Source organism: Lutra lutra, chromosome 2 (genome assembly GCF_902655055.1).
Source record: "Lutra lutra chromosome 2, mLutLut1.2, whole genome shotgun sequence".
Lineage (NCBI taxonomy): Eukaryota > Metazoa > Chordata > Mammalia > Carnivora > Mustelidae > Lutra > Lutra lutra.
The window spans coordinates 20,206,395-20,229,908 of NC_062279.1; the positions used below are offsets into that span (position 1 = coordinate 20,206,395).

The 23,514-nt window shown below is 35.5% G+C and overlaps 1 protein-coding gene across 2 annotated transcripts in view; it reads right to left on the reverse strand.

Moving 5' to 3' along the window:
* The window catches only part of DLC1 (DLC1 Rho GTPase activating protein), a 419,765-nt gene that overhangs the window by 306,698 nt on the left and 89,553 nt on the right, over nt 1-23,514 (reverse strand). For both annotated transcript variants that reach the window (XM_047715908.1, XM_047715944.1), the window contains exon 3: nt 10,076-10,225. In XM_047715908.1, the coding sequence (XP_047571864.1) occupies nt 10,076-10,225 (150 nt within the window). The remainder of the gene's footprint in view (nt 1-10,075; nt 10,226-23,514) is intronic.

The window sequence follows — 23,514 nt, forward strand, 5'->3', positions numbered from 1 at the left end:
ATATGCAGGAAAAGCATTTGACAATATTCAACATTGATTGATGATAAAAACTCTTAGCAAAATGGGATTAGAGGTAACATACCTCAATATAATAAAGGCCACATATGAAAAACCCAGCGCTTGTATCATCCTCAAAGGGGAAAACTGAGAGTTTTTCCTCTATGATCAGGAACAAGCCAAGGATGTCCACTCTCAACGCTTTTATTCAACATAGTTAGTGCTAGGAGTCCTAGCCACAGCAATTAGACAAGAAAAAGAAATGAGGCATTTATATTGGTAAAGAAGAAATTAAACTGTCACTATTTAAAGATGACGTGATATTATACATAGATAATCCTAAAAATTCCATGAAAAACCTACTAGAAGTATAAATAACTTCAATAAAGTGGCAGGATACAAAATTAATACCTAGTAATTGGTAGCATTTCTTTCTTTTTTTTTTCTAAGATTTTATTTATTTATTTGACAGAGAGAGATCATAGTAGACAGAGAGGCAGGCAGAGAGAGAGAGGAGGAAGCAGGCTCCCTGCTGAGCAGAGAGCCTGATGCGGGGCTCGATCCCAGGACCCCGGGATCATGACCTGAACCGAAGGCAGAGGCTTAACCCACTGAGCCACCCAGGCGCCCCAATTGGTAGCATTTCTATACACTAACTATGAAGTAGCAGAAAGAGAAACTAAAAACCACCACCACTTAGAATTGTACCAAACACAATAAAATACCTAGGAATAAACTTAACCAAAGAGGTGAAAGTTCTGTATTCTGAAAACTATAAAACACGATGAAAGAAATTAAATGTGACACAAACAAATGGAAAGATATTCTGTACTTATGGATTAGAAGAATTAATATTGTCAAAATGTCCATATCACCCAAAATAATCTACATATTCAATGCAATCCCTATCAAATATACCAACAATATTCTTAACAAAACTAGAACAAATAATACTAACTTTCGTATGGAACCACAAAGACTCCAAACAGTCAAAGCAATCCTGAGAAAAAACAAACTTGGAGGTATTACAATCCCAGATTACAAGTTATACTATAGAGCTGTAGAAATCAAAACAGTATGGTACTGGCACAAAATAGACCAATAGAGTCCGAGATCAATAAAATGAATAGAGAGTCCAGAAATAAAGCCACATTTAAATGGTCAACTAATCTTTGACAAAGGAGGCAATAATAAACAATGGGGGAAAAGACAGTCTTTTCAATAAATGGTGCTGGGAAAATGGGATAGTTACATGTGAAAGAATGACACTGGACCACTTTCTAACACCATACACAAAAATAAACTCAAAATGGATTAAATACCTAAATGTGAGACTCAAAACCATAAAAATCCTAGAAAAGAACACAGGCAGTAATTTCTCTGACATCAGTCATAGAAACATTTTTCTAGGTATGTCTCCTAAGACGAGGGAAACAAAAGCAAAAATAAACTATCAGGACTATATAAAAATAAAAGTTTTAGCACAGAAAAGGAAACTATCAACAAAACAAAAAGACTGAATGAGGGAAGATTTTTGCAAATGATATATCTAATATCCAAAATATATAAAAAACATATATAATTCAACAACAAAAAACCAAACAACTTATTTAAAAATGAGCAGAGGACTTAAATAGGTATTATTCTAAAGACACATATATCGCCAATAGACATGTGAAAAGATGCTAAACATCACTATTGATCAGGGAAATGTAAATCAAACCCATAATGAGATATTACCCCATACGTGTTACAATAACTAAAATCAAGAAGACAAGGAACAGAAAGTGTTGGCAAGCAAGTGGAATAAAAGGAACCCTTGTCCACTGTTCATGGGAATGTAAACTGATGAAACTGCTGTGGAAAAAAATATGGAGATGCCTTAAAAAATTAAAAATAAATATATTATCTAGTAATCTAGTAATTCCACTATTGGGTATTTATCCAGGGAAAATGAAAACACTAACTCTAAAAGATGTATGTATCCCTCTTATTGCAGCATTATTTACCACAGCCAAGACATGGAAGCAATCTAGGTGTCCATCAACAGATGAATGGATAAGGAAGATGTGATATATACATATATATGGCCATGAAATATTTCATGGCCATTAAAAAGGATGAGGAAATGCCATTTGAGTAACATGGATGGACTTAGAGGAATTTTGCTAAGTGAAATAAGTCAGAATGAGAAATACCACATGATTCTACTTATAAATGGAATCTAAGAAAAGTGAGTAAACAGAAAGAATCATAACTATAAATACAGAGAACAAACTGATGGTTGCTTGATGGACAAAAGGCGGATAGTTGAGCAAAATGGGTAATAGGGAGAGGGAGATACAGGTGTTAAGTTATGGGAATAGAAGCAGAGCATAAGGAATATAGTCAATGATATTGTAATAGCAATGTAATGGGACAGATGATAGCTACGCTTGTGGTGAACATAACATAGTACATAAACTTGTCAAATCACTAAGTACAACTGAAACTAATATAAAATTGCATGTCAAACCAAACTCAAATTTAAAAAAGGAAAGGGGGTATAAATAATAGCATGCATTCCTAGAGTCTCATGAGGATTACACAAGATATATGCAAAGTACATGTTATTATTAATATCATTAAGACATCTTAAAACTAGTACATGGTACGTATATAAGACATGTCTGCTGAGGGAATGCAATTACATTGTAATCTCTCCAAAAGCAGTGCATTTAATCCATCAAATGTTCTGTTTATGTTATAAGGTAGCCTGAGAGCATAAAGGAAAGTTGGGGGTGAGGGGAATCCCAAGAGGAGGCAGCAGAGGCACATTTAGGTCTATAACCTTAACCTGAGAAAACTATGAGTTAAATAACCTCTGTGCCTACTCTCTACATCTCAACTTTCTCATGGCTCATGTGGTTGAATATCATCTACACTGCACTTATATGCTCTAGCCTTATATTCTACAATTCTCTTATTTCTTGGTGTGCTTTAGCCATACTTGTTGTTTTTCAGTTCTTCTAAAACACCAAACTGATTTCTAGAGATGGAACTACGTCTTTCTTGTCTCTTGTCTCAGAATTTCCCTTTGCTGGCCCCTTCTTGTCAAACCAGATTTTGGCTTGAATATTCATTGATATTTCAAGCTAAAGGAGTTTCTTCCCTTCAGCCTCCACAGTATGTCATTATTTTATCATCTATCACCTTGTTTATCTACACATATAAATTATATCCATTCATAATCCTATTTATCTATCCATCCATCCATCTGTCCCCTCATCCACTCTCCACTCATCTATTTTTCTAATCTTATCTGTTTCTCTCTCTCTTTAAAAGATTTTATTTATTGACTGATTTGGCAGAGAGAAAGAGAAGCAGGCAAAGCAGGAGGCAGAAGGAGAGGGAGAAACAGACTTCCTGCTGAGCAGAGAGACTGATGTGGGACTTGATTCCAGGACCCTGGGATCATGACCTGAGCCGAAGGCAGACACTTAACTGCTGAGCCACCCACGCACCCAACTGTTTCTCTTTGTTAAAATCTATGTATCACAAGAGTAGGGACTTCATATGTCTTTTCCACTGATATATCATAGTTCCTGGCATGTAAAATATATTCATTAAATATTGTTTTAAGAAATAGCTAGACTGAAAAATATTAACATCCCTTTCTTAGTCCTCACAATGAAAGTAGTTTTATATTTTTTTATTATGAAGTTATAAATCACTAATAGCATTGAAAGGTCCCAAGGATGGAAATAGAGAGGGGTTAGTTAAAAGGGTACAAACTTTCAGCTGTAAGATGAATAAGGTTTGAGGTTCTAGTGTAAAACATGGTGACTACCGTTGATAGGACTATATTAAAAAATAATAATTGAAATTTGCTAAGAGAGGGTGCGTGGGTGGCTCAGTCAGTTGAGCATCTGACTCTTGATTTCAGCTCCAATCATAATCTCAGGGTCATGAGCCTGAGCCCCACATTGGGCTCGGCAATCAGTGTGGAGTCTGCTTGAGATTCTTTCTCCTCTCCCCCTGCCCTCCACCCACTCTCTTTCTTTAGAATAGATAAATGAATGAAATCTTAAAAAAAAATAAATTTGCTAAGAGAATAGAACTAAAATATTCTTCTTACCAAAAAACAAAAACAAAAACAAAAAAAAACAACCAACCAAACAAATAAACCCTAAAGGTAAACATGTTAAGTGATGGATGTATTCATCCAAAAGACTGATGGAAGTCTTTTCACAAATATATATGTGTGTGTGTGTGTGTGTATATAAAATCACCATGATATTCACTTTAAATAGCTTATAATTTTACTTATAAATTATACCTTAATAAAGCTGAAATTAAAAGAAAAAGAAGCAAGACTGAATCATGAAGAAACAGAAAATCCTGACAGACCAATAATTAAGGAGATTAAAGTAGAATTAAAAATCTTCCAACAATGGAAAGGCCAGGATTAGATAGTTTCAATGAGGAATTCTACCAAACATTTAAAGAATTAATGCCAATCTTTCTCAAACTCTTCTAAAAAAATGAACAGAAGGGAATACTCCCAAACTCAGTTTACAAGGCCAGGATGACCCTGATACCAGAGCCAGATAAAGACACTGTAAGAAAAACAAAACAAAACAAAACAATAATAAAAAGAACCCTACAGGTCAATATCCTTGATATAGATGTAAAAAGTCTCAACAGAATTTTAGCAAACAAAATTCAACAGCACATTAAAAGCATGTTACACCATGATCAAATGGGATGCAAGCATGTTTAACATACACAAATCAACAAATGTGATGCACCACATTAATAAAGAATAAAAATATAATCATCTCAATAGATAAAGTATTTGATGAAATTCAACACCTTCTCATAATAAAAGCTCTCATCAAATTGTGTATAGAAGAAATATATCCCAATATAATAAGTACAATGTATGGCAAAGCCACAGCTAACATCCTATTCAACGGTGAAAAAAATGAAAACTTTTCCTCTAAAATGAGGAATATGACAAGGGTGCCTACCCCCATCACTCCTTTTCAACATAGGAAATCCTAGCCAGACCAATTAAGCATGAAAAATAAATAAAAGCCATCCTAATTGGAAGCAAAATTTCAAATTAAATCAACATCAAATTGACAGTTGTAAGTAGTAGGTAATTTACAAGCCATTTATATATGACCTTCCTGTTTATAATTTGATTTGGTGATAAACAGGGTAACCTTCTGCCTTTCTAACAATACAACAGTTCTGAGGCAAACTGAGAAACACTTTAAAAATCTACCTTTTATTGTGTTTTTATCTTTTAAAGACAATGCTACACATCAATTACTTGCTTCAATATTTACCAACCCTATAGGGAGGGTATTATCATCGTCACTTGACAGATGTAGTTAAAGCAAGTAATTTGACCAAATTCACAATATGCAGCATGGCTGACATTAAAAGTCAGATTTGTCAGATTCCAGAGTTCAACTTCCTTACATAGTTGTGATATTCTGCTGGGGACTTAAAACACAACATTGTAAGTGATCTAAGGGGGGTCACAAATGTGTAATTCAGTACAAATCTTTACTATTTTGTTTGCTCTCTCTTTACTATGAGAAATCACATGCAAGCTCTCTCAGAATCTTTTACATCCATTCCTTCTTTTCTTTTTCCACTGCTACCATGCCCAAACCACATGGTTAACAAGCCCTAAATTATCATTACAACTACCATCTAATAATTTCCCTGTGACTCATCTTCACTTTGTATAATTCATATTCCACATCATCTCCCTACATGGCTCCACTCATCACTGTTACCCCATGCTTCAATTGTGCCAGGAAATAGAAATACAAAAATCTTGGAGTAGTTCCCAATATGGTAGGGAATACAGTATGATGTGCTATAGTAGAGATGCATACACAGTACAATTATGGCATAAAGAAGTAGCTAGTGATCCATTGGATATACAGATCTGGAGATAGCAAAAAAGGTCTCATTGGTGACCCTAAATATGAAGAATATCATGTAATCCATGATAATTTCCAGGGAGAATATTCTGTCAGACATAGAACTGAGTCTAAAATCTAGAAATAAGAATTAAGGGGTAAATATAGGAAAAGGAATCACTTTAGTATATGAAAAGTAACTACTGAGGATATGAAAGAAAAGAAAGAGAGGAACCAAAAGTCCAGGGTGTTGTGAAATCCAAGGATGAGAGGATATGCAATTGTATCAAATGCTACAGCAGAAGCCTGAGGAATTACTACTGGATTTTTCAGACAGGAGATAAGCTACAGAGAAATGATGGAGCAATAGACAAGAATCAAATCACAAAATATATACTAGGTGAAGAGGAGCTTGGCTCATAGGGGAGGACATAGGAGGAAAAGAGATAAGAAAAGGAGTACCTACAGATATTTACAGTTGTGAGGCTGCAAGGTACCTGTCAATGGTCCATTTTCTTTGGGAGGAGGAATGCAAGCATATTTGCTAAGAGATAGGTGTTAAGAGTTGGGTAGGGTTTGGGGACAATAGCAAAATTTTTGAATAGCTGCCTTAGACTATGGGAAAAGGTCCAGGAAGGCCAAAAAATACTGTAGAAGAGTGCTAGAGGTTCAGTTAAAGGTAGTGAAATGGGTCCTGGGTTGTATGTTTCTTAAGCTTCTTGATGGCATAGATGAAATACCCAAAGATATTATCAATATTGCCTTGTTTATACATTAATTCAAACACAATTAGTAATTTAATATTCAGAATACCTTGTTATCAGGAAAAAAGTTCTTCGACTGTCAGAAAAGGCAATTCTGGTTCTGGAAATAGCACTTATTCCATTATGAATGAACAATTTCCATCTTGGGAAGAGGTATAATATAGTGGAATGAGCACAGGCTTTTAAGTCTAACATATGTGGAAATAAATCTTACCACCTGTCTTTTAGTAAATTACTCCCACTCCCCGCTTGTATAACCTTAGGTAAATTACTCATCTTCTCTGAAGCTCAGCTTATTTTAAGATTGTTGAGGGTAAATGAAGTAATATATTTAAACGTTAGTGCTCAGTAAATACTACTGTCTTCTCCATTTCCTACTTGCATTCATTCCATGAGATGGACCACCATTTGCAGCTCTATGAGACTGACATGAAGTGGGTACTTGGACAGAATCAAGTATTTGGACTTCAGAGGAGAAAACTAGATCCTGGGTTGGGGTAAACCACCAAGGTATAGCCAACTTGCAAGTCTCAAGTCAGCCTCCTTCAAATCTTTATTTCTATTCTGTTTCAATTTCTATTCTTATTTTATTTATTCTTCCATCTTCAAACCATTTGTTAAAGGCTCTAGTCTATTATTATTTTTTATGCCATTTATTATAGATCGAAAGCTCACTCCAGCATTTTCTCACAATTAATCTCAAACTGAGATGACTGTTTCATTTTGTGTCTTGTCTTCCTGTTAAACTGTGAGTTCACAGTGGAGTATAAGGGTGTGAAAGAGGGAGTTTCTCCTCTGAATCTGGGACAGTGCTCCTTGCTAGGTGATCAAGGTCATAATCATGCTGCTATAATTCCTTTATTCCATGGTGCAATTATCAAAAGAAATGGAAAGTGCCTGTGGAAAAAATTTTGAATGATGAGAGAATTTTAAAATTAGCTTTAAATACCAATGAAGAGAAATAAAGAGTAAGGGATGACCAAAAGACCACAAAGCTGTTTTGAGCACTTCAGGCTTATTCATCTTTAGCCCAGTGCCTGGTGTGAATACATGGGAGAAGGAAAGGGAATAACACGTTCTAAATATGTGCTCTGTGCCAGATCTGTGTAATACATCTTAACATATATTCTTTCATTTACTTCTCCCAACAAGCCATTAGATAGGAAATAATATTGCCTTTTTTCACATGAACTTGAAATTGAGAAATCAAATAATTTTCTTGTATTCTTAGATATTCATTTGTAGAGCTAGTATTTGAACCCAGGCCTGCAAACTCTGAATTTCATAAGGTTTCTATGGTATTATTTTGCCTATTCCAAGGATATATTGAACTGAAAACTGAAATATATATTGAACTGAAGTAGATCTTTATTCATATAATCAACCATTGCTCAGTAATGGCGGCGATATTCCATGAGATAGTGCATGTAATTAAAATCCAGTTTATACTTTAAATGGAGGCAGGGGATGTAGATGTAGGTGAATCCTAAAATCATCACCTACAGTTGTTCCTGGTTTTTTTTTTTTTTTTTTTTGTCTTTACCACTGAACAAAGAAATATACCTAGCAGATAAGAGCTGTCTTGCTTTCTGAGGTGGAGATGACAATATGGAGCTGCATTCAGCAGAAATCTGGGTTCGGTTTTTTCCTCTAAATACATGGGGATTGAGGAAAGTTCAATACAGATGGAAAAGGGGAGAGATTAAAAAGATAGGGAGATATTAACAATTATTACCAGACAACTTCCAAAGAGAAAAATGTATCCCATGCCTACATCATGGTGAACTGCTAAACATTACCTCTTATTGAAAAATATAGTTATTTGTGGCTTTAAAAGTAAATTGAGTACAATTGTTTTACAACCCTTCATATGTAAGAAAGATGAAAATACCCTTTTTGTTGGAAGGAGTAATTGATTCTCTATGGGAAGACAGAAGGAGATGTATGCAAGATTTCACCATAAAGATGAAATGAGATGAATCCTGAAGGGTAAGAAAAAGAGCATCCAGAAGATCAGAGGCAAAAATGAAGATTTTATTCTATCAGATTTTAAGTTGAAGCATCTAATTTCCCTCCCTCCCCTTTCTTCCCTCCCTTCCTCTCTCCCTTCCTTCCTTTCTCTTCCTCTCTTTCTCTCTCTCTCTCCATTGATCTATCATCTATCATTTTCTTAAGCTCTAAGATATCCACCATAGTCAACTAGAGAAAGCCGTGGTGTAGTGGTTAAATGACATGGCTCTAGAGCAAGGCTCCCTGGGCATGTACTCCAGCTCTGACACATACAATTACGAACTTCTCTGTGTTCACTCACTTGAAAAATGTGAGGAATGAATGTGTTAATATGTATAAATCATTTAGAATAATACCTAGCATATGCTAAGGTTAGCTATCATTTTGTTTTTTTACTTTGAAAAGTTCTGCCCCATAGTCAGAATAAGTCTTGAACAACTTCAGAATCAATGGTAGAACTATACTAATTAAAAAATTTGATACAGAATAGTTCTATTTTGGTAGGTGCTCAGGTTTATATACAGAGTTTTCCAACCCTTTGATCATAGATAAATATATAATTTCTTGACTTAATGTGTTGATTATTGCATAGTAAAAGTAATAGATTAATTGAAAAGGGATTCATGACTTAATTAAAAGTAAATCTACCATCACATTTGCTTGATCTATACAAACAAGCCATTTAAAATAAAACTAATAGTAAATATGTAAAGTGTATAGTAAGTCCTGGAATCTGAATTCAAAATTTTATTTTGAATATCAGAATCTCAGAGAAGTATCTGTCTCATATGAAATTAATGCACAGTAGAATAAAATTCTCCCCTCTGGCCTACTCATTGTGTTTCATGGAGTGAATTTTAGAGGGCTTTCAATTTAATCTCACCTAAATTATTTCTTAGAGTATGCTGGGTCAGTCCAGCATCCATTCATCCATTCACCCATCTATCCAAACATCCATGAATGCATGTGTGCAAGCAGCAAATATTTAGGCATCTTCTACATGCAGTGTAAATTTGTGGGATACTGGAAATGAAATATTAAACAAGATAGACATAGCATTGCTAATGGTGTTCACAGGATGTCAGAGAAGACAGACAATGAGAGAAACGACTACAGTAAAGATGTTTTGACCTCAAGGAAACAGAATTTCCCCTGGTGACCCTTTTTTTTGTCTATCTGATAATCATCTCCTTTTTAATCGTACTTCTCTTTTAAATAATATTGCATCAAGCATAGAATTACTTGAGAGATCTTTACAGAACACATATCAGAGTCACATATAGGTAGTGCTCCCATCCAAGATGTTTCATTTGCAAGAGGGACTGTATGAAACAGAGGTAGCATTCTCGTGAGAAAAGAAGTCGAAAGAGGAAAGCTCACAGGAATGTGCCGCCGCAGGTTCGCTGGTGTGCCAGACGGAGAGGAGCTGGTGCTGAGGGCATTCTCAATGTCCTGATCAAGTTGGTCCAGTTTCATAATTAGCAGCACCATGGAGTCCAGCCGCGCCCTATCTCGATCTTCTCTTATTTCCTGAGGAACAGAACATGTTGTTACTGAATCTGAAAGGCCATTTCTTGGAAAGAATAAAAAGTTCCCTGTTCTTCAATGTGACAAAAAGGACACTGAATAATAGGCTGCCTTCTACTCAAGGGGGCAAGGAAGTTCTATTCTGTATCATCAATGGGCTCTTCATTGGGAAGATACTAGCCAACTGCCAAGGAAGCATTTTACTTGAATTTTAAATATACATCTTCTGGGAAAAAAGTGCAATGAAAAAGAAGTAAAACATCAGTGAGTACTGATATATATTTACTATCTTTCAGCTCATTATTCTTGGGAAAAGTTATACAATACTTTTTTCATGGTACAAACCAACTATGACATACTGTTTGTGGGGATCCATATAAGAGAGAATACTTTTGAAAGAATATTTCTTAGTAAAAAAAAAAAAAAAAAGGGAAAATAACCAAAGAAGGCAGGATTTCAGTCTGTGTAGTAGGCAGGTTTTTTTGTTTGTTTTGTTTTTACATGGGGCCATTTGCCTACTGCTACTTCAATATTTCTTTTCAAGCTTCTTCTACTTTCACACATTTTTGAAAAGAACCCCCACGATTGTGTATCTTTTTATAAAGGATCACAGTTACTTATACTAAATTTTCTGTAATACAGAGATATGTTGTGGAAATACTGTTGCTTCCAGGAATACCTAAAGTTTCTCATTAACCATATGTAGTTATTTGGCCATGACTGCTTACTACAGCATATCCAAATCAAGTCAATTAATATTAGGAATCTTCCAGATTCCCTGTGTGTTGTGTAAGTTATCAAGGCTGGGTAAGGCACTGGGAGGGGTAAAAAGGCCATGGAAAGCACAGTAAGGTTCTTCAGAAGCAAAATCTAGTGAGAGATATAATAGACTCAGGGCTAGCCCTTTTGAAGAATATCATCATTTGTCACTCATGTTGCCATCTTCTCATCTGTCTTTGATATTTATCTAGGTAATATCAGCTTTGAAAGGAAAACCAGTGGAGACCTCAAAGGAAAAATATATCACAACAGAAGACTGAGGAGTGTGGGTACAAGGGAGCAGGTGATGGTATTGGCAGTGGGATAGTTAGAGGACTGCCTGAATCAGACCTTTTGTTTTTGGCATTTTTCTTTCAATCCCCTAAATTCTCTGGCCATCATTAGAAGGGTTTCCCAAAGAACAAGGACTTACTAGGGTAATTTCATGGATTAAATAATTCTATAGGGGTCTCTGTACCCACAAGAGATAGAGCAGATTATTAATAGTACAGAGCATTATTTTCCAGGTGTCAAAGAATTGAATTAAATTGTTAGAAGAATCATTAATTAAGCTAACTATAAGTTAGTTGGGTAAGCTGAGCTTGTGTTTAACAGACTAATGCCAAATTGAAAGTCATACTTCCACAAAGACATCATTTTTGAAAATAAGTTAAGATTTTTTTTGTTGTGTTAATTACTTCAGAATACTGTGCTGTGGTTATTACTTAAATTTCCTTTCATCGTCCCTGCTGTCTAAAACATGTAATGAGGCTGACACAATTATAGACTCTTGTCATCATAAAGTTTTATGCTTTATGCTTAAAAATGTCCAGGTGCAAACAGACTTTAAGCCTTACTATATATCATATCCCTCAATGTTATAGAACTTTGTTTTATTCAAAAGAGTCTTATTGGGGCTCCTGGGTGGCTCAGTCAGTTGAGTGCCTGATTCTTGGTTTTGGCTTTTGTCATGATTTCAGGGCTGTGAGATCGAGACCCGTGGTGGGCTCCACACTGGGGTTGGAGACTGCTTGGGATCCTCTCGTTCTCCCTCTTTGCCCCCACCCCCACCCTGCTTGTGTGTGCACTTGCCCACTCTCTAAAAACCAAAAAAACAGTAACAAAAGAATCAAAAGAGCTTGATAGTAAGATCCTGCTTCTATCTTAAAATGGAATCATGGAAATATTGGAGATTATTCAGTTTAATTCTCTTCTAAACACTCAGAAGATGGAAAATCTGACTAATAGAAGGCGCGACATCCTCTTAATTACTTCTCCAATATATTTGCTTGTATAACTTCTTTTTTAAACCAAAGTTGTGTTTGGCAAGACAATGTTCTTTACATCTCTATAACCACATATATTTTTTGTGTGATTTTCATTTCCCACTTATAACATCCTCAAGCACAAAAATTATGTTTTTCTACCTGGTAGATGAGTCAAATTATACATGCACATGCAATATGTTTTCAGGAATAATATGAAATCAATGCAAGCCAGTGAAATAACATCTCCTAAAGTCTTAGAAAGTATATCTTGATATTTTTCCAGCTACTAAGTTAATACTAAGTATGTCATGAGTTGTCCTAGCCCTACCAGCAGTGGTCTCAGAAACAATTTGTCTTTGAATTAACTGGATGCTGAGATTTGCTTTAAAAACATTTTCAAATCCATGGGCTGAGCATCAAATTATTTCAAATGCTCTGCCAAAAGGAATAAAACCAAACATCCTTGGTCTACAATATTCCTTTAGAGAAATAAGCCTATTGCTTTCCCCTTCCTTCCTGGATGCTTCCTTATTCACCATGCATTACACTAGCCTGACGTGGCCAGTACACAGACCAGTATCCTGTGTTATACATCCATAAAACTTCACAAAATAGAGTTGACTATAAATCAGATGCCTTGGGTGAATTTTACTGTCTTTGTTTTTAAAGCCCAGATATTACTATTTTACTGTTCTAACCTTTCATAAGTCCATGGCTAAATTCCAGCACACAGCTCATGCTTGAAAACAGAGCTGCATATTTGCAGGATTTGGCTAGGTTGACTTCTATAGTGAAACTTCTATTTCATGCTTTCCTTATCATCCCTGACTTCTTAATAAATCAAGCTACCTATTAATGAAGTTTTTGGTATTTCAATAATCCACTCAAATCGAGGCAAAAACACGAAATTCTCTCCCCTCCCATCTTTCCTTCCTTCTTTCCTGCAGTCATAGCCAAGCACCATTAAAGGGACTAGACAGTCACCAGTGAATAAGAGATTTAAAAAAAATTTCTGCTTTCCTGAATATTATAATCAACCATGAGAAGACAAACAACAGATAATAACAAATTCATGAGTAGGATGGTTTCATATAGGAACAAGTGTAAGAAACAAATAAATAGGGTAAGAAGCTACACAATCACTGAAGAGGGGTTTCCCATGTGGTATAGGGTGGCTGGAAGAGAGTTTTCTGTGGAAGTGAGGGCTAAATCATGATCGGGAGAAAAAGAATAGGGTAGAAGAGAGAGATGGAGGTGGAGATGGAGAGAGAGAGAAAGAGAGAGAGAGAAAGAGAAAGGAAGGAAGGAAGGGGAAAAAGGAAGGAGGAAAACTGGGAAATTAGTATTCTATGCAGTGTTGAGTGACACCAAGATGCTGAGACAGCAATGAGTTGGATGCTTAAGAGGATCTGATAAAAGACTGGGAACACCAGAAAGGTGAGTGACAGGGAAAGGAATGAATGCTAGCACAATGAGAGGGTGAATATAAATACGAGCCGCATTATATTGTTATAAAAGTCACTGTAAAGAGGCCAATTCATTCTTTGAGTGGGGCCACTGGGAGGGTGCCAGCAAATAAGTGATCTACTATGCCTTTTAAACTTTTAGGGTTCTTACCACATACTGACAACTAAACATTTTGGAAACCTCACCCTACTTTATATACATGATTAATAGTTCATGATAAATAGTCACATTTATCACATGATAAATAGTTCAATTTATCTTAAGATTATTTTCTAGTCCTATAGTCTTTTTCTCCCCCTGCAACCTGAATTGTACCCACATTATGATAATTATAAGGAAACAACAAATTTAAGAGCACATTTATCTTGAGGAACAATGAATAATACAAGGAATTGTTGAATCACTATATGGTACATCTGAAATGAATATAACATTGTGTGCTAACTACAGTAGATTAAAAAAAACAAATACTTTCATAACATGGCTGTACATATTTTGAGATCAAAGTGAAAGAAGGTGGCGCTCTTGGGGAAGTTGTTTCTTGGAAACAGGGAGTGGTATGTTGGTAAATGTCTAGAAACTGTATTCCACATAGAAACAAAGTCCTGAATTGAAAAAAGGTCAATTTTTCTGTGACATAAATATTGCCATGGCTGGTTTCCAGCTACAAACTAGACATTACTGAATGCAGAATTGGAAGAGATGCTCCAGGTTTTCTCTTGTGAGATTATGTGAGCTGGTGACCAATAGCTGTAACTATGGTTTAATCAATGTAATAATATATTGAAATAATGCACTCTAGTTACTTAATGCATTTACTTTCCTTAACTTTTGCTTTTGTTGCCCAAGCAGAGTTTAGTCTAAATGGTAGACTTAAACTTAGTGTTTTTCTGGAGACTTCTTTTTTCCTAGCAGTTCTCACTTATCTGCCTTCCTTGAACTATCCGTTATTTATGTTCATAAAATACCTTAAAATTCATTATAATTAATGTATTTTTATAGTTGTATTTTTGACAATAAGTCAAACATATTTCTTTGAGTAACTCATGATGGATGTTTTCTTCAAAATTTAAGACTTTAGAAATCTAGAACTCTAGAACCATGGCTATTAGTTCCATAGTGTCCTGACTTTGCAGAAGAAAGTGAATTCCAGGGAGTTTTAAGTCCAGATTACTTCTCTATTAACAAAACTGAATAGAATAGAGCCCATTACTCCCAATTCCCTGTCCTGATCTCTTTCCAACATTCCATTTTGCTGTCCTTTCATGGATACAATTATTAAATTAATGCCACTTAGGTATCTTTACATTCTCCTCAACTCCTGCAACCTGATTCCATTCCTTCCAATATACAGAAACTATGTTTTGGAAGAACACCAATAACCACAATTAAATGTCAAAACTTTTGCATTCTAGGCTAATTCTTTCATACTTTAACAATAATTTGCTAGGTTTCCTGACCATATCCTGTGTGCTATGCACTCTTCCCTAGGAAGCTACCTATTTCATATTTGTACAGTTATAATGTTTAGAAATGCCATGGAGTCAAATTTTACCTTCCTCTAACTTCCCAATTTCTCCCTCCAGAACTAGGCAGCATAAAGTGGTGTCTATTCCATGAAAGTGTCTTTCAAATATTTGAAGAACTCTGGTCTGCTGTGCCTATTTTCTTCCTTTTCTAGGTGAATCATCCTCAGTTCCCTTGATGATTTCTCATACAACATGTTTTCAAACCCTCACTGGTTCTGTTTACTCTTCTCTGCATATGACATAATTCTGTCAATGACCCAATTAATGGTCGGTGCCCAGAATTAAATATATTACTCTATATGTTGTCTGATCAGGGCAGAGTAGGCAAGTATTTCCCCATGTTCTATACACCCTCTTTAACACAGTTAAGAATCAAGTGCCTGTTTAGAACATGAATAGGCTATTCTTAATGCGATTGCCATTTTAATGAGGAAAAGCTATTTAGTTGCTTGTGAGCTGACCTTGAGTCAACAGTGTGATATATGTCTCCTTTCCCCAATATATGCAGTAAGAACAGAAACATCCTGTTGTCTTGACAGTGTAACTAGCTGTTGTCAAGGTACAGATAATATATGTCACTGTTGGAGAAGAAATTTCCAGTTGTATTTCTTTCTTAAGCTCAGCAGTGGATAGTTAGGGAAATTTGGAGAAAAACTGTCCCATTTGATTTGTTGTCAAAAGCCTAATATGGCCAACCCACATGGTTTTTCATTGGGAAATCTGAAAGATGCTCCTTATTTACCCCCAATATCTGTTTAGTCCCTGGGCAGAGGGACTGGGGGAGATCTGGAGGATCTGGGGGAGATAAACAGGGTTTTTAGGGAGTCATTCTCTCCAGGTCTCTGAGAAGGAATTCTCTGAACATGAGACTCCACTACTCTTCTTTTCTTCTATCTGGGGAAGATAATTCCAACCCTCCTCCAGAGGCCCTTTATTGAACAATACAGGACACAGTACACACATGGGGACACGGGAGAGGTAAAAATTACCAGACGTTTTACAGACTGGGCAAATATGAAGTCCGGAGAAAAGGATGCTGCCCCCAGAGATGCAGGGGTTCTGTTTTCCTAATGCCAAGCATTTGGAAGAAAACCAAAAAAATTCAGTAAAAGACCTGAATGCTTCCAAATAGTAGACATTTGGCTCAGCAAATTTAGCACTGCCTGAATGTTCTACTTGTCAATGAGTTGTGGCATCACAGAGACAGCCATAATAAATTAAAGGCTAGGCCAGGAATAGAACTAAGACTTCCTGATTCATAATCCAAGGTTCTGGCCCCTACACTGTCTTTGATTCTATACGCATCTTACTGACTATTCTGGGCTGGTAATACTCCTCGTTCACCCACAGTAGAAAGGGACCTTTTAGCAAAAGACTTGGCCCAACTTCATTCTGAATTATTTGATCTGCAGCCAGCTGGAGTAGTATGAAATCTCATATTAGTGTTATACATTTCACTGGACAATAAATTCCTCACTCTAGACTTTCCTTTCTTAAAATAATATCCTGCTTAAAGAACCAGAAAGTTGTTAATTTTTTTCTTCAGAAGCAATGAAGATTTTCATCTGAAGAGCCAGTCAGAAGCTAAAGAAAATATAGTTATCTTATGTCACAATTTCTAGGCAAGTTAAACAAGTCAACTTTAGTTTTTATTCTGGTATTTCAAGATGAAATCTATGTAGGTTAAGAGGTAGATAATAAAACAGACCAGGAACTATCTTCTATTTGCCATATACAGTCTGTTCAACCACAAAATTTTGCACGTTATCTTTAATTAACAGCAAGTAAGTAAGCATGTGCCAATATCATTTTAGTATTAGATGACACAGCATGATAAATAATATCCTCCTTCAAAGTTACTACAAGGTATCTTTTAACTGATACTCACATCATAGCTTTATCTTAAGTGTGTGTGTTCATTCCTATGTCTCTCCTCCCATTTATAAAGCATGGTGAAGAAAACTGGTCTCTCCTTTGCTGGATTTTTAAACTTCAATGAGGCTTCAGACAGAGCATTTTTAAACTAGGACTGCTGTAAACTGTTTACACAGTCTCCTGCATAGTTCCAAAGAACATCTATGCAGCTGGTTCTACAGAGTGCTCAGAAGTGGCAGGTGTGAAATGGGAAGAGAACTGTGTGGGCAGCAATTCCTTTCTATTCCAGGGAAATCTGAGGATGATTTCCTCCACTAGGTATAAAGGCCCATTTTGGGGGAGCGGGATATAATTTCTACTGAAATAATTTGGTAGACCATATGAAATCAGTCTTTAAGTGCTAAAGTTGATTACAGACTTTCAGGGTCACTTAGTACATTTGTAGATACAAAGTCAGCCTTTCTGGGTTGATTATTCTGTATCATCATGCCGACTTAATATCTGCATATCTCTGTAGTGTTTACCTTTTTCTTTTCTTTTCTTTTCTTTTTTTTTTTTAACAATTCTCAGTAGCTCTGTCCTTGGGCTCAGATATTTAAGGAGACATGACTTTTCCCAGTTTGAAAACAAGAAAAACATCCATTTAACGTTAAAATTTTGTTAACTGTTTTCAGGAATATTATGATTATCTTTCTTTAGGTGTGGATAACAAAGAGAGACAAAAGTAAAAATTTCTTCCATAAAAATATATGACTTAATTTAGAAAAAAGTCTGTATTGACCTGGCTTCTGTCAACTTTTCCAGTTTTACCTCTCACACTCTTTCTGATAATGCCCAGTGTTCCTCCAATGTCCATCATACTTAGGACTACCACTACATAATTCTTAGTATTTTTCTTTAATTAGACTCAACTTTTTTTATAGTTAAAAATAAAATTAGTATGCCCAATACTATTCACTGAAACATTATTTTTTCTTAGTGGCTAAAGAACAGGCTAAACATTATTTTTCTTTAGAGGCTAAAATAACTATGTGGCCATCAGTAGAAAACAGTTTAATGTAATAAATTACAGTACCATTATTTCTTAGAACACTAATATGAGGTAGGCTCACATGCACTGACACAGCCACAAGTAACCTAGTCAGCTCTTCAATGTAAGTCAGAAATTGTGGCCCTTTGGAGGGATACAGCCCCATACCAGGTTCACTGCTTGACTAGTAAAACACCGTTGCCCAGGAGTTCTCACTTTAGTCTGGTGTCCTTGTGCAGGGACTAACTTGCGAAATTGTACTTAGGGCCCTGCCACTCATAAGGAAAGCACTCCAAGAAGGTTTGATAAGTGGAGAAACAAATGTGGAGGACAATATCCTATGGCATGAAATCTTTTAGGTACCAAATGAGCACACAATATGCATGCTGGCGTGCACACACACAAAACAGACCTGAAGCAAAATTCTGTACTTTCACATGCATATATATAGATGCACAAACAAGGATCTGGAAAGATACCTAATTATTGGGAGTGGGGGTAGAACTGGGAGGAAGGAAACCTATATGTTTTTCCATATAGTTTGAAATTCCTATAGGGACCATATGATTGTAAATTATATCAGTGATTATTATTTTTTATTAGGTAAAAAAGTAAAGATTTTATTTACTTTATTAAAATAAGAAAATAAAGCACTACAAATTACAACTTAAAAAGGTGACAAACATCACAAACATAAAACTGCCCAGAAGAAATTTTGTTAGTGAACTGTATAACACTCTTTGTTAATAACTTTTCTTCTCCTTATCTCTGCTGTTATCATGAATGATTTTGAAAAGACTTGGTATATCCATATGTTGTCATACTGTGAAGACTTTAACTTAGTGATTGAAAATCCTCATTAATGATATGGAAAGATGCCCACACATTCAGTAAATAAGTTTACTAAATTGTAAGGTTATTAAATTTTCACATGTGAAGAGATGATTTATCTTGCCCAGTGGTTCCACTTCCCTGAGTGCCACTTCCCACAGTCAGGGTTGTTGAGATCTGGTGGTCATCTCTTTCTGTGACAATCACTTTCAATAGGTTGAGTCCTGGTGGGAACTATGTGATATATACCCTGGTCTTCCTTGTTACTCTGTGAGTTACAATTCTCTTCTTACAGATTAGACAAGTTCCTGAAAAGCTGCACTGTTTCTTTTTGCCCAGAGATAGAAAAAAGTACCATTATGATCTTGGCTTTCTACCATAGAGCCAAACCAACATTTTGTGAAAAATGATATAATGGGACTCCATACAGAAAAGGTAAAATTTACAGAGCTCTAGTCAGTAAGCATATAAAATAAAATTTAGATGATTCTGTATTTCTGATTTTAAGGCTAAGTTTTAGGGGACTAGCTACACACTTACAATGAACTAAGAAAAATATTCTTATTTGACAACATTTTATTTTTTAAGTTAAATGGAAGCTAGTGCTATGCAATGTAACTTGATAGAATTTAATAAAATTGTTGATACTACTGATAAGCACTTAACCCAGATAGTGATTTAAGTAAACATGTGTCAGAGTTTTTAAGATATTATTAGGCAATCTGTTATGAAGGCACACCTACAGAATAGAAGAAACTATTTGCAAACCACAAATTGATAAGGGTTTAGTATCCAAAATATATCTAAAAAAATTCATATAACTCAATAACCAAAAGCAAAATATCTGATTAAAATATGGCAAAAGACCTGAAAAGACACTGTTCCAAGAAGACATACAAATAGCCAATAGATATATGAAAAGGTGCTCAATATCGCTAATTATCAGGGAAATGCAAATCAAAACCACAATGAGATACTACCTCACACCTGTCAGAATGTCTAGTATAGAAAGACAAGAGAAAACAAATGTCGGAGAGAATGCGGAGAAAAGGAAACCTTATGTGCGCTGTTGGTGGGTATGTAAATTGGTATAGCTTCTATGGAAAGCAATATGGTAGGTCCTCAAAAAATTAAAAATAGAACTCCTATATGATCCAGCAAAAAATATATCCAAAGGAAATGAAATCAGTATCCCACAGAGATATCTGTAGTTCCATGTTCACTGCAGCAATATTCACAATAGCCTAGATATAAAAACAACCTACATGTCCATTAAAGGATTAATGGACCACCACTAAAGAACTGACCACCCCTAAAGGAATATTATTCAGCCATAAAAAGAGGAAAGTCTTGCCATTTGTGACAACATGGATGAAGCTGGAGGACATTATTCTAAGTGAAAGAAACCGGACAGAGAAAGACTAATACTGCATGGTACAATTTCTATGCAAAAAATTTTTTAAAAAGAACCTGATTTTATAGATTTTTAAAGATTTAAGAGATTTTTATGGATATGTAGATTTTATAGAATAGAATGGTGGCTTCCAGGGGCTGTGGGGTAGGGAAAATGGGGAAATGTAGGTCAAAGGTACAAACTTTCAGTTATAAGAAAAGGAGTCTGAGAATCTAATGTACAACATGGTAACTATAGTTATTAGTACAGAACTGCATATTTGAAAGTTGCTTAGAGTAGATCTTAAGCATTCCACACAGAGGCACACAAACACACACACACCACACACACGAAGTTAACCATGTGAGGTAATGGATATATTTTGAGGTTAATTATGTATTTTGATCCCGGTAATCATTCCACAATGTATATTATATCATATCACCATGTTGTACATTTTCAATATACACAAATATATTTGTTAATTATTCCTTAATAAAGTTGGTCAAGATGAGCAAAAATCACTGACAATTAAATTCCAGCATGTATTTTAGTATAGCTATTTCTTTCATCTAATCTAATTTAGTAATCTTTAGTGATTACTAAGTTATAAAGGAAGAACTAGTCAGTAGTAGCTCCCTTATATTATTAAACATTTCACGCACATTCGTCTCCCCATCATTTTGAAAGTCTGCATGAGAGGAGATGGGGCATCTGGCTTCCCTGGAACCATGGCAGTATTCAGCAGAGAGAATGAATGTAGAGGCACTCAAAAGAATTTTCTGATTAATTAACAGTTGTCTACTAAGTCCCAGTCTTTAATGAGCATCTAGACAATATGATCAATCTCTAAAAGTCAGTTTCTACAGAAAGAAATATGTACAGCTGCTATGGAATTTTCTCTTTGCTTTTTAATCGAAGAGAACTTGTCAGATGCACTGATTAGGAAATGTGTTGGCCATAGAGTAGGTCATTATTCGTGTCCTTACAAGACTTAGTAGAAACTCAAAAACGTCTTTGTGGTATAATGCTTCTGAGGGAAAGGGACATTTGAGAAATAGTCTTTCACTTCCAAAATATTGAGGTTACTCATCCTCCAATTCCCTGAGATCATTAAGACCTGTTTGTTTGCCTTTCTGTTGTGTGTAAGGAAACCAAACAATGCCTTCTTTTTTCCCAATATGGTAATAACTCTTAACCCAAATTTCTGCCTGGGGAATCTCTCCAGCACATTGAAGAAAAATTTTTCTTTATCTATATATCCTGTTTGTTCTCCATATAAACCATGTGCCCATAAAAGGGACCATTAAGTTTCTGTGGCTTTTAATTCAAATAGTTAAGTTCCGTAATATATGAGTCTCCTGTGGTGCTGACTTGTACCTTTTTCCTACGATGGGTAGTAATTCCTTGACTATCATTTGTATAATCAAAAATAAATACAAATAAAAATGTGACTGACAAAGTCTGTGAGCTAAAGAGCTTAAGAATATTAAATAGCATTTAAAATGGGATTCATGTTCCTTTAAAACATTGAAGTGTATATATAGAATACATATGTAATGAGAGTTAAATAATTAAAAGTAATTTCTGTGTTTTCAAAAGGTGAGGTTTAAGAGAATACAATATCACTCTTTTCAGAAGTCTAATGTAGATGGGACATTACTTGGTGCTAAATTCTGTTACTTTCAGGGTAAAATTATGAAACAAACCACAAAGTAGTAATTTAGAGCTGGAGAGTACTTTAGATGTTGTATAGTTTTTTTAACCAGTGGGGGAAAAAACGGTCTAAGATTAGTAATATCAAGAAATAATTGGCTCACTAGGTTTTGACCATAGGAGAAGATCAGCTGGAGAGGAGATTAAAATATCCCAAGGAAAACTCCACATGGTTCCTAAATATGATAGTTCACAAAAGGGTATTTTGGCACCTGTATATCTCTTCTTTTCGAGCAGTTACCTCACTCTTGGGGCAAATTTGGCTCATTTCTCTTTCTCTAGCCCTGATTTCAGGGAGAGGTCTGTGTAATTTTTTCCATATTTATTGAGCAACTACTAGATTAATTAACACTATGTTGTATGCAAGAGATGAAACAAATCCTCTTTTCTTTTAAGAAGTTTATATAAGGGACGCCTGGGTGGCTCAGTTGGTTAAGCAGCTGCCTTCGGCTCAGGTCATGATCCCAGCGTCCTGGGATCGAGTCCCACATCGGGCTCCTTGCTCATCAGGGAACCTGCTTCTCCCTCTGCCTCTGCCTGCCATTCTGTCTGCCTGTGCTCGCTCTCTCTCCCTCGCTCTCTCTGACAAATAAATAAATAAAATCTTTAAAAAAAAAAAAAAAAAAAAAAAGAAGTTTATATAACATCTTGTAGACTGACATGCAAACAAGCAACCAAAGGGGAAAAAGAAAGCAAGAGAGAGAGAGTGATTGGATGATAGGGGGTGAGCTTCACAAAGAAGACCACAGTTAAGCTGAGCCTTGATAACTGAGCAAGAATGGGAAGAATGGCAGGCATGAGGTGCAAGGTATGCTGGGAACAGGACAGGAAACATGTTAATAAAATAAGTTTGCATCTGATTGAATTGAAGGTGGTGTGAGATTAACAAGGGCTAAAATTTTAATCATAACATAACATAAACAATGGCACAAAGTACAGTAAAAGATATAAGTCAAACACACATAAAAAGTCATTCAAAGAGTTGAACTGTATAACTCTGCCCTGTCTGTCAAGCTTACCAGGCTTGTGTTTATCTATTTTTTTTGTCTTCACCCACTAACCCCACTTTTCCAGGTCTTTATTATGATACTATTGTAAGGAAAACAATTGTATTTTTGTAAAAACATATTGAAAGTCAAAAAAGATAAATGAACCCTTTGTGCTCTCCCTGCAATCCCTACTGCCCCTGCGTGGGTCACCTCTGTATGGGGTCTCTAGTGGCACAATATTTCCTCTGTTTGTTTCAAGGTGAACATATATTTGCCATTTAAGTAATCTGCAGACCTAGACATATTTTACAAGCTGGTAAAGAGGATACTCTGCTGGGTCAGTGAAGTTTTACCTCACTGTTCTTTGTGGCGAATAGTTGAGTCTAGTATAAAACAGTAAAGGTAAAATATTTTTATATATATCAAATTAATGGG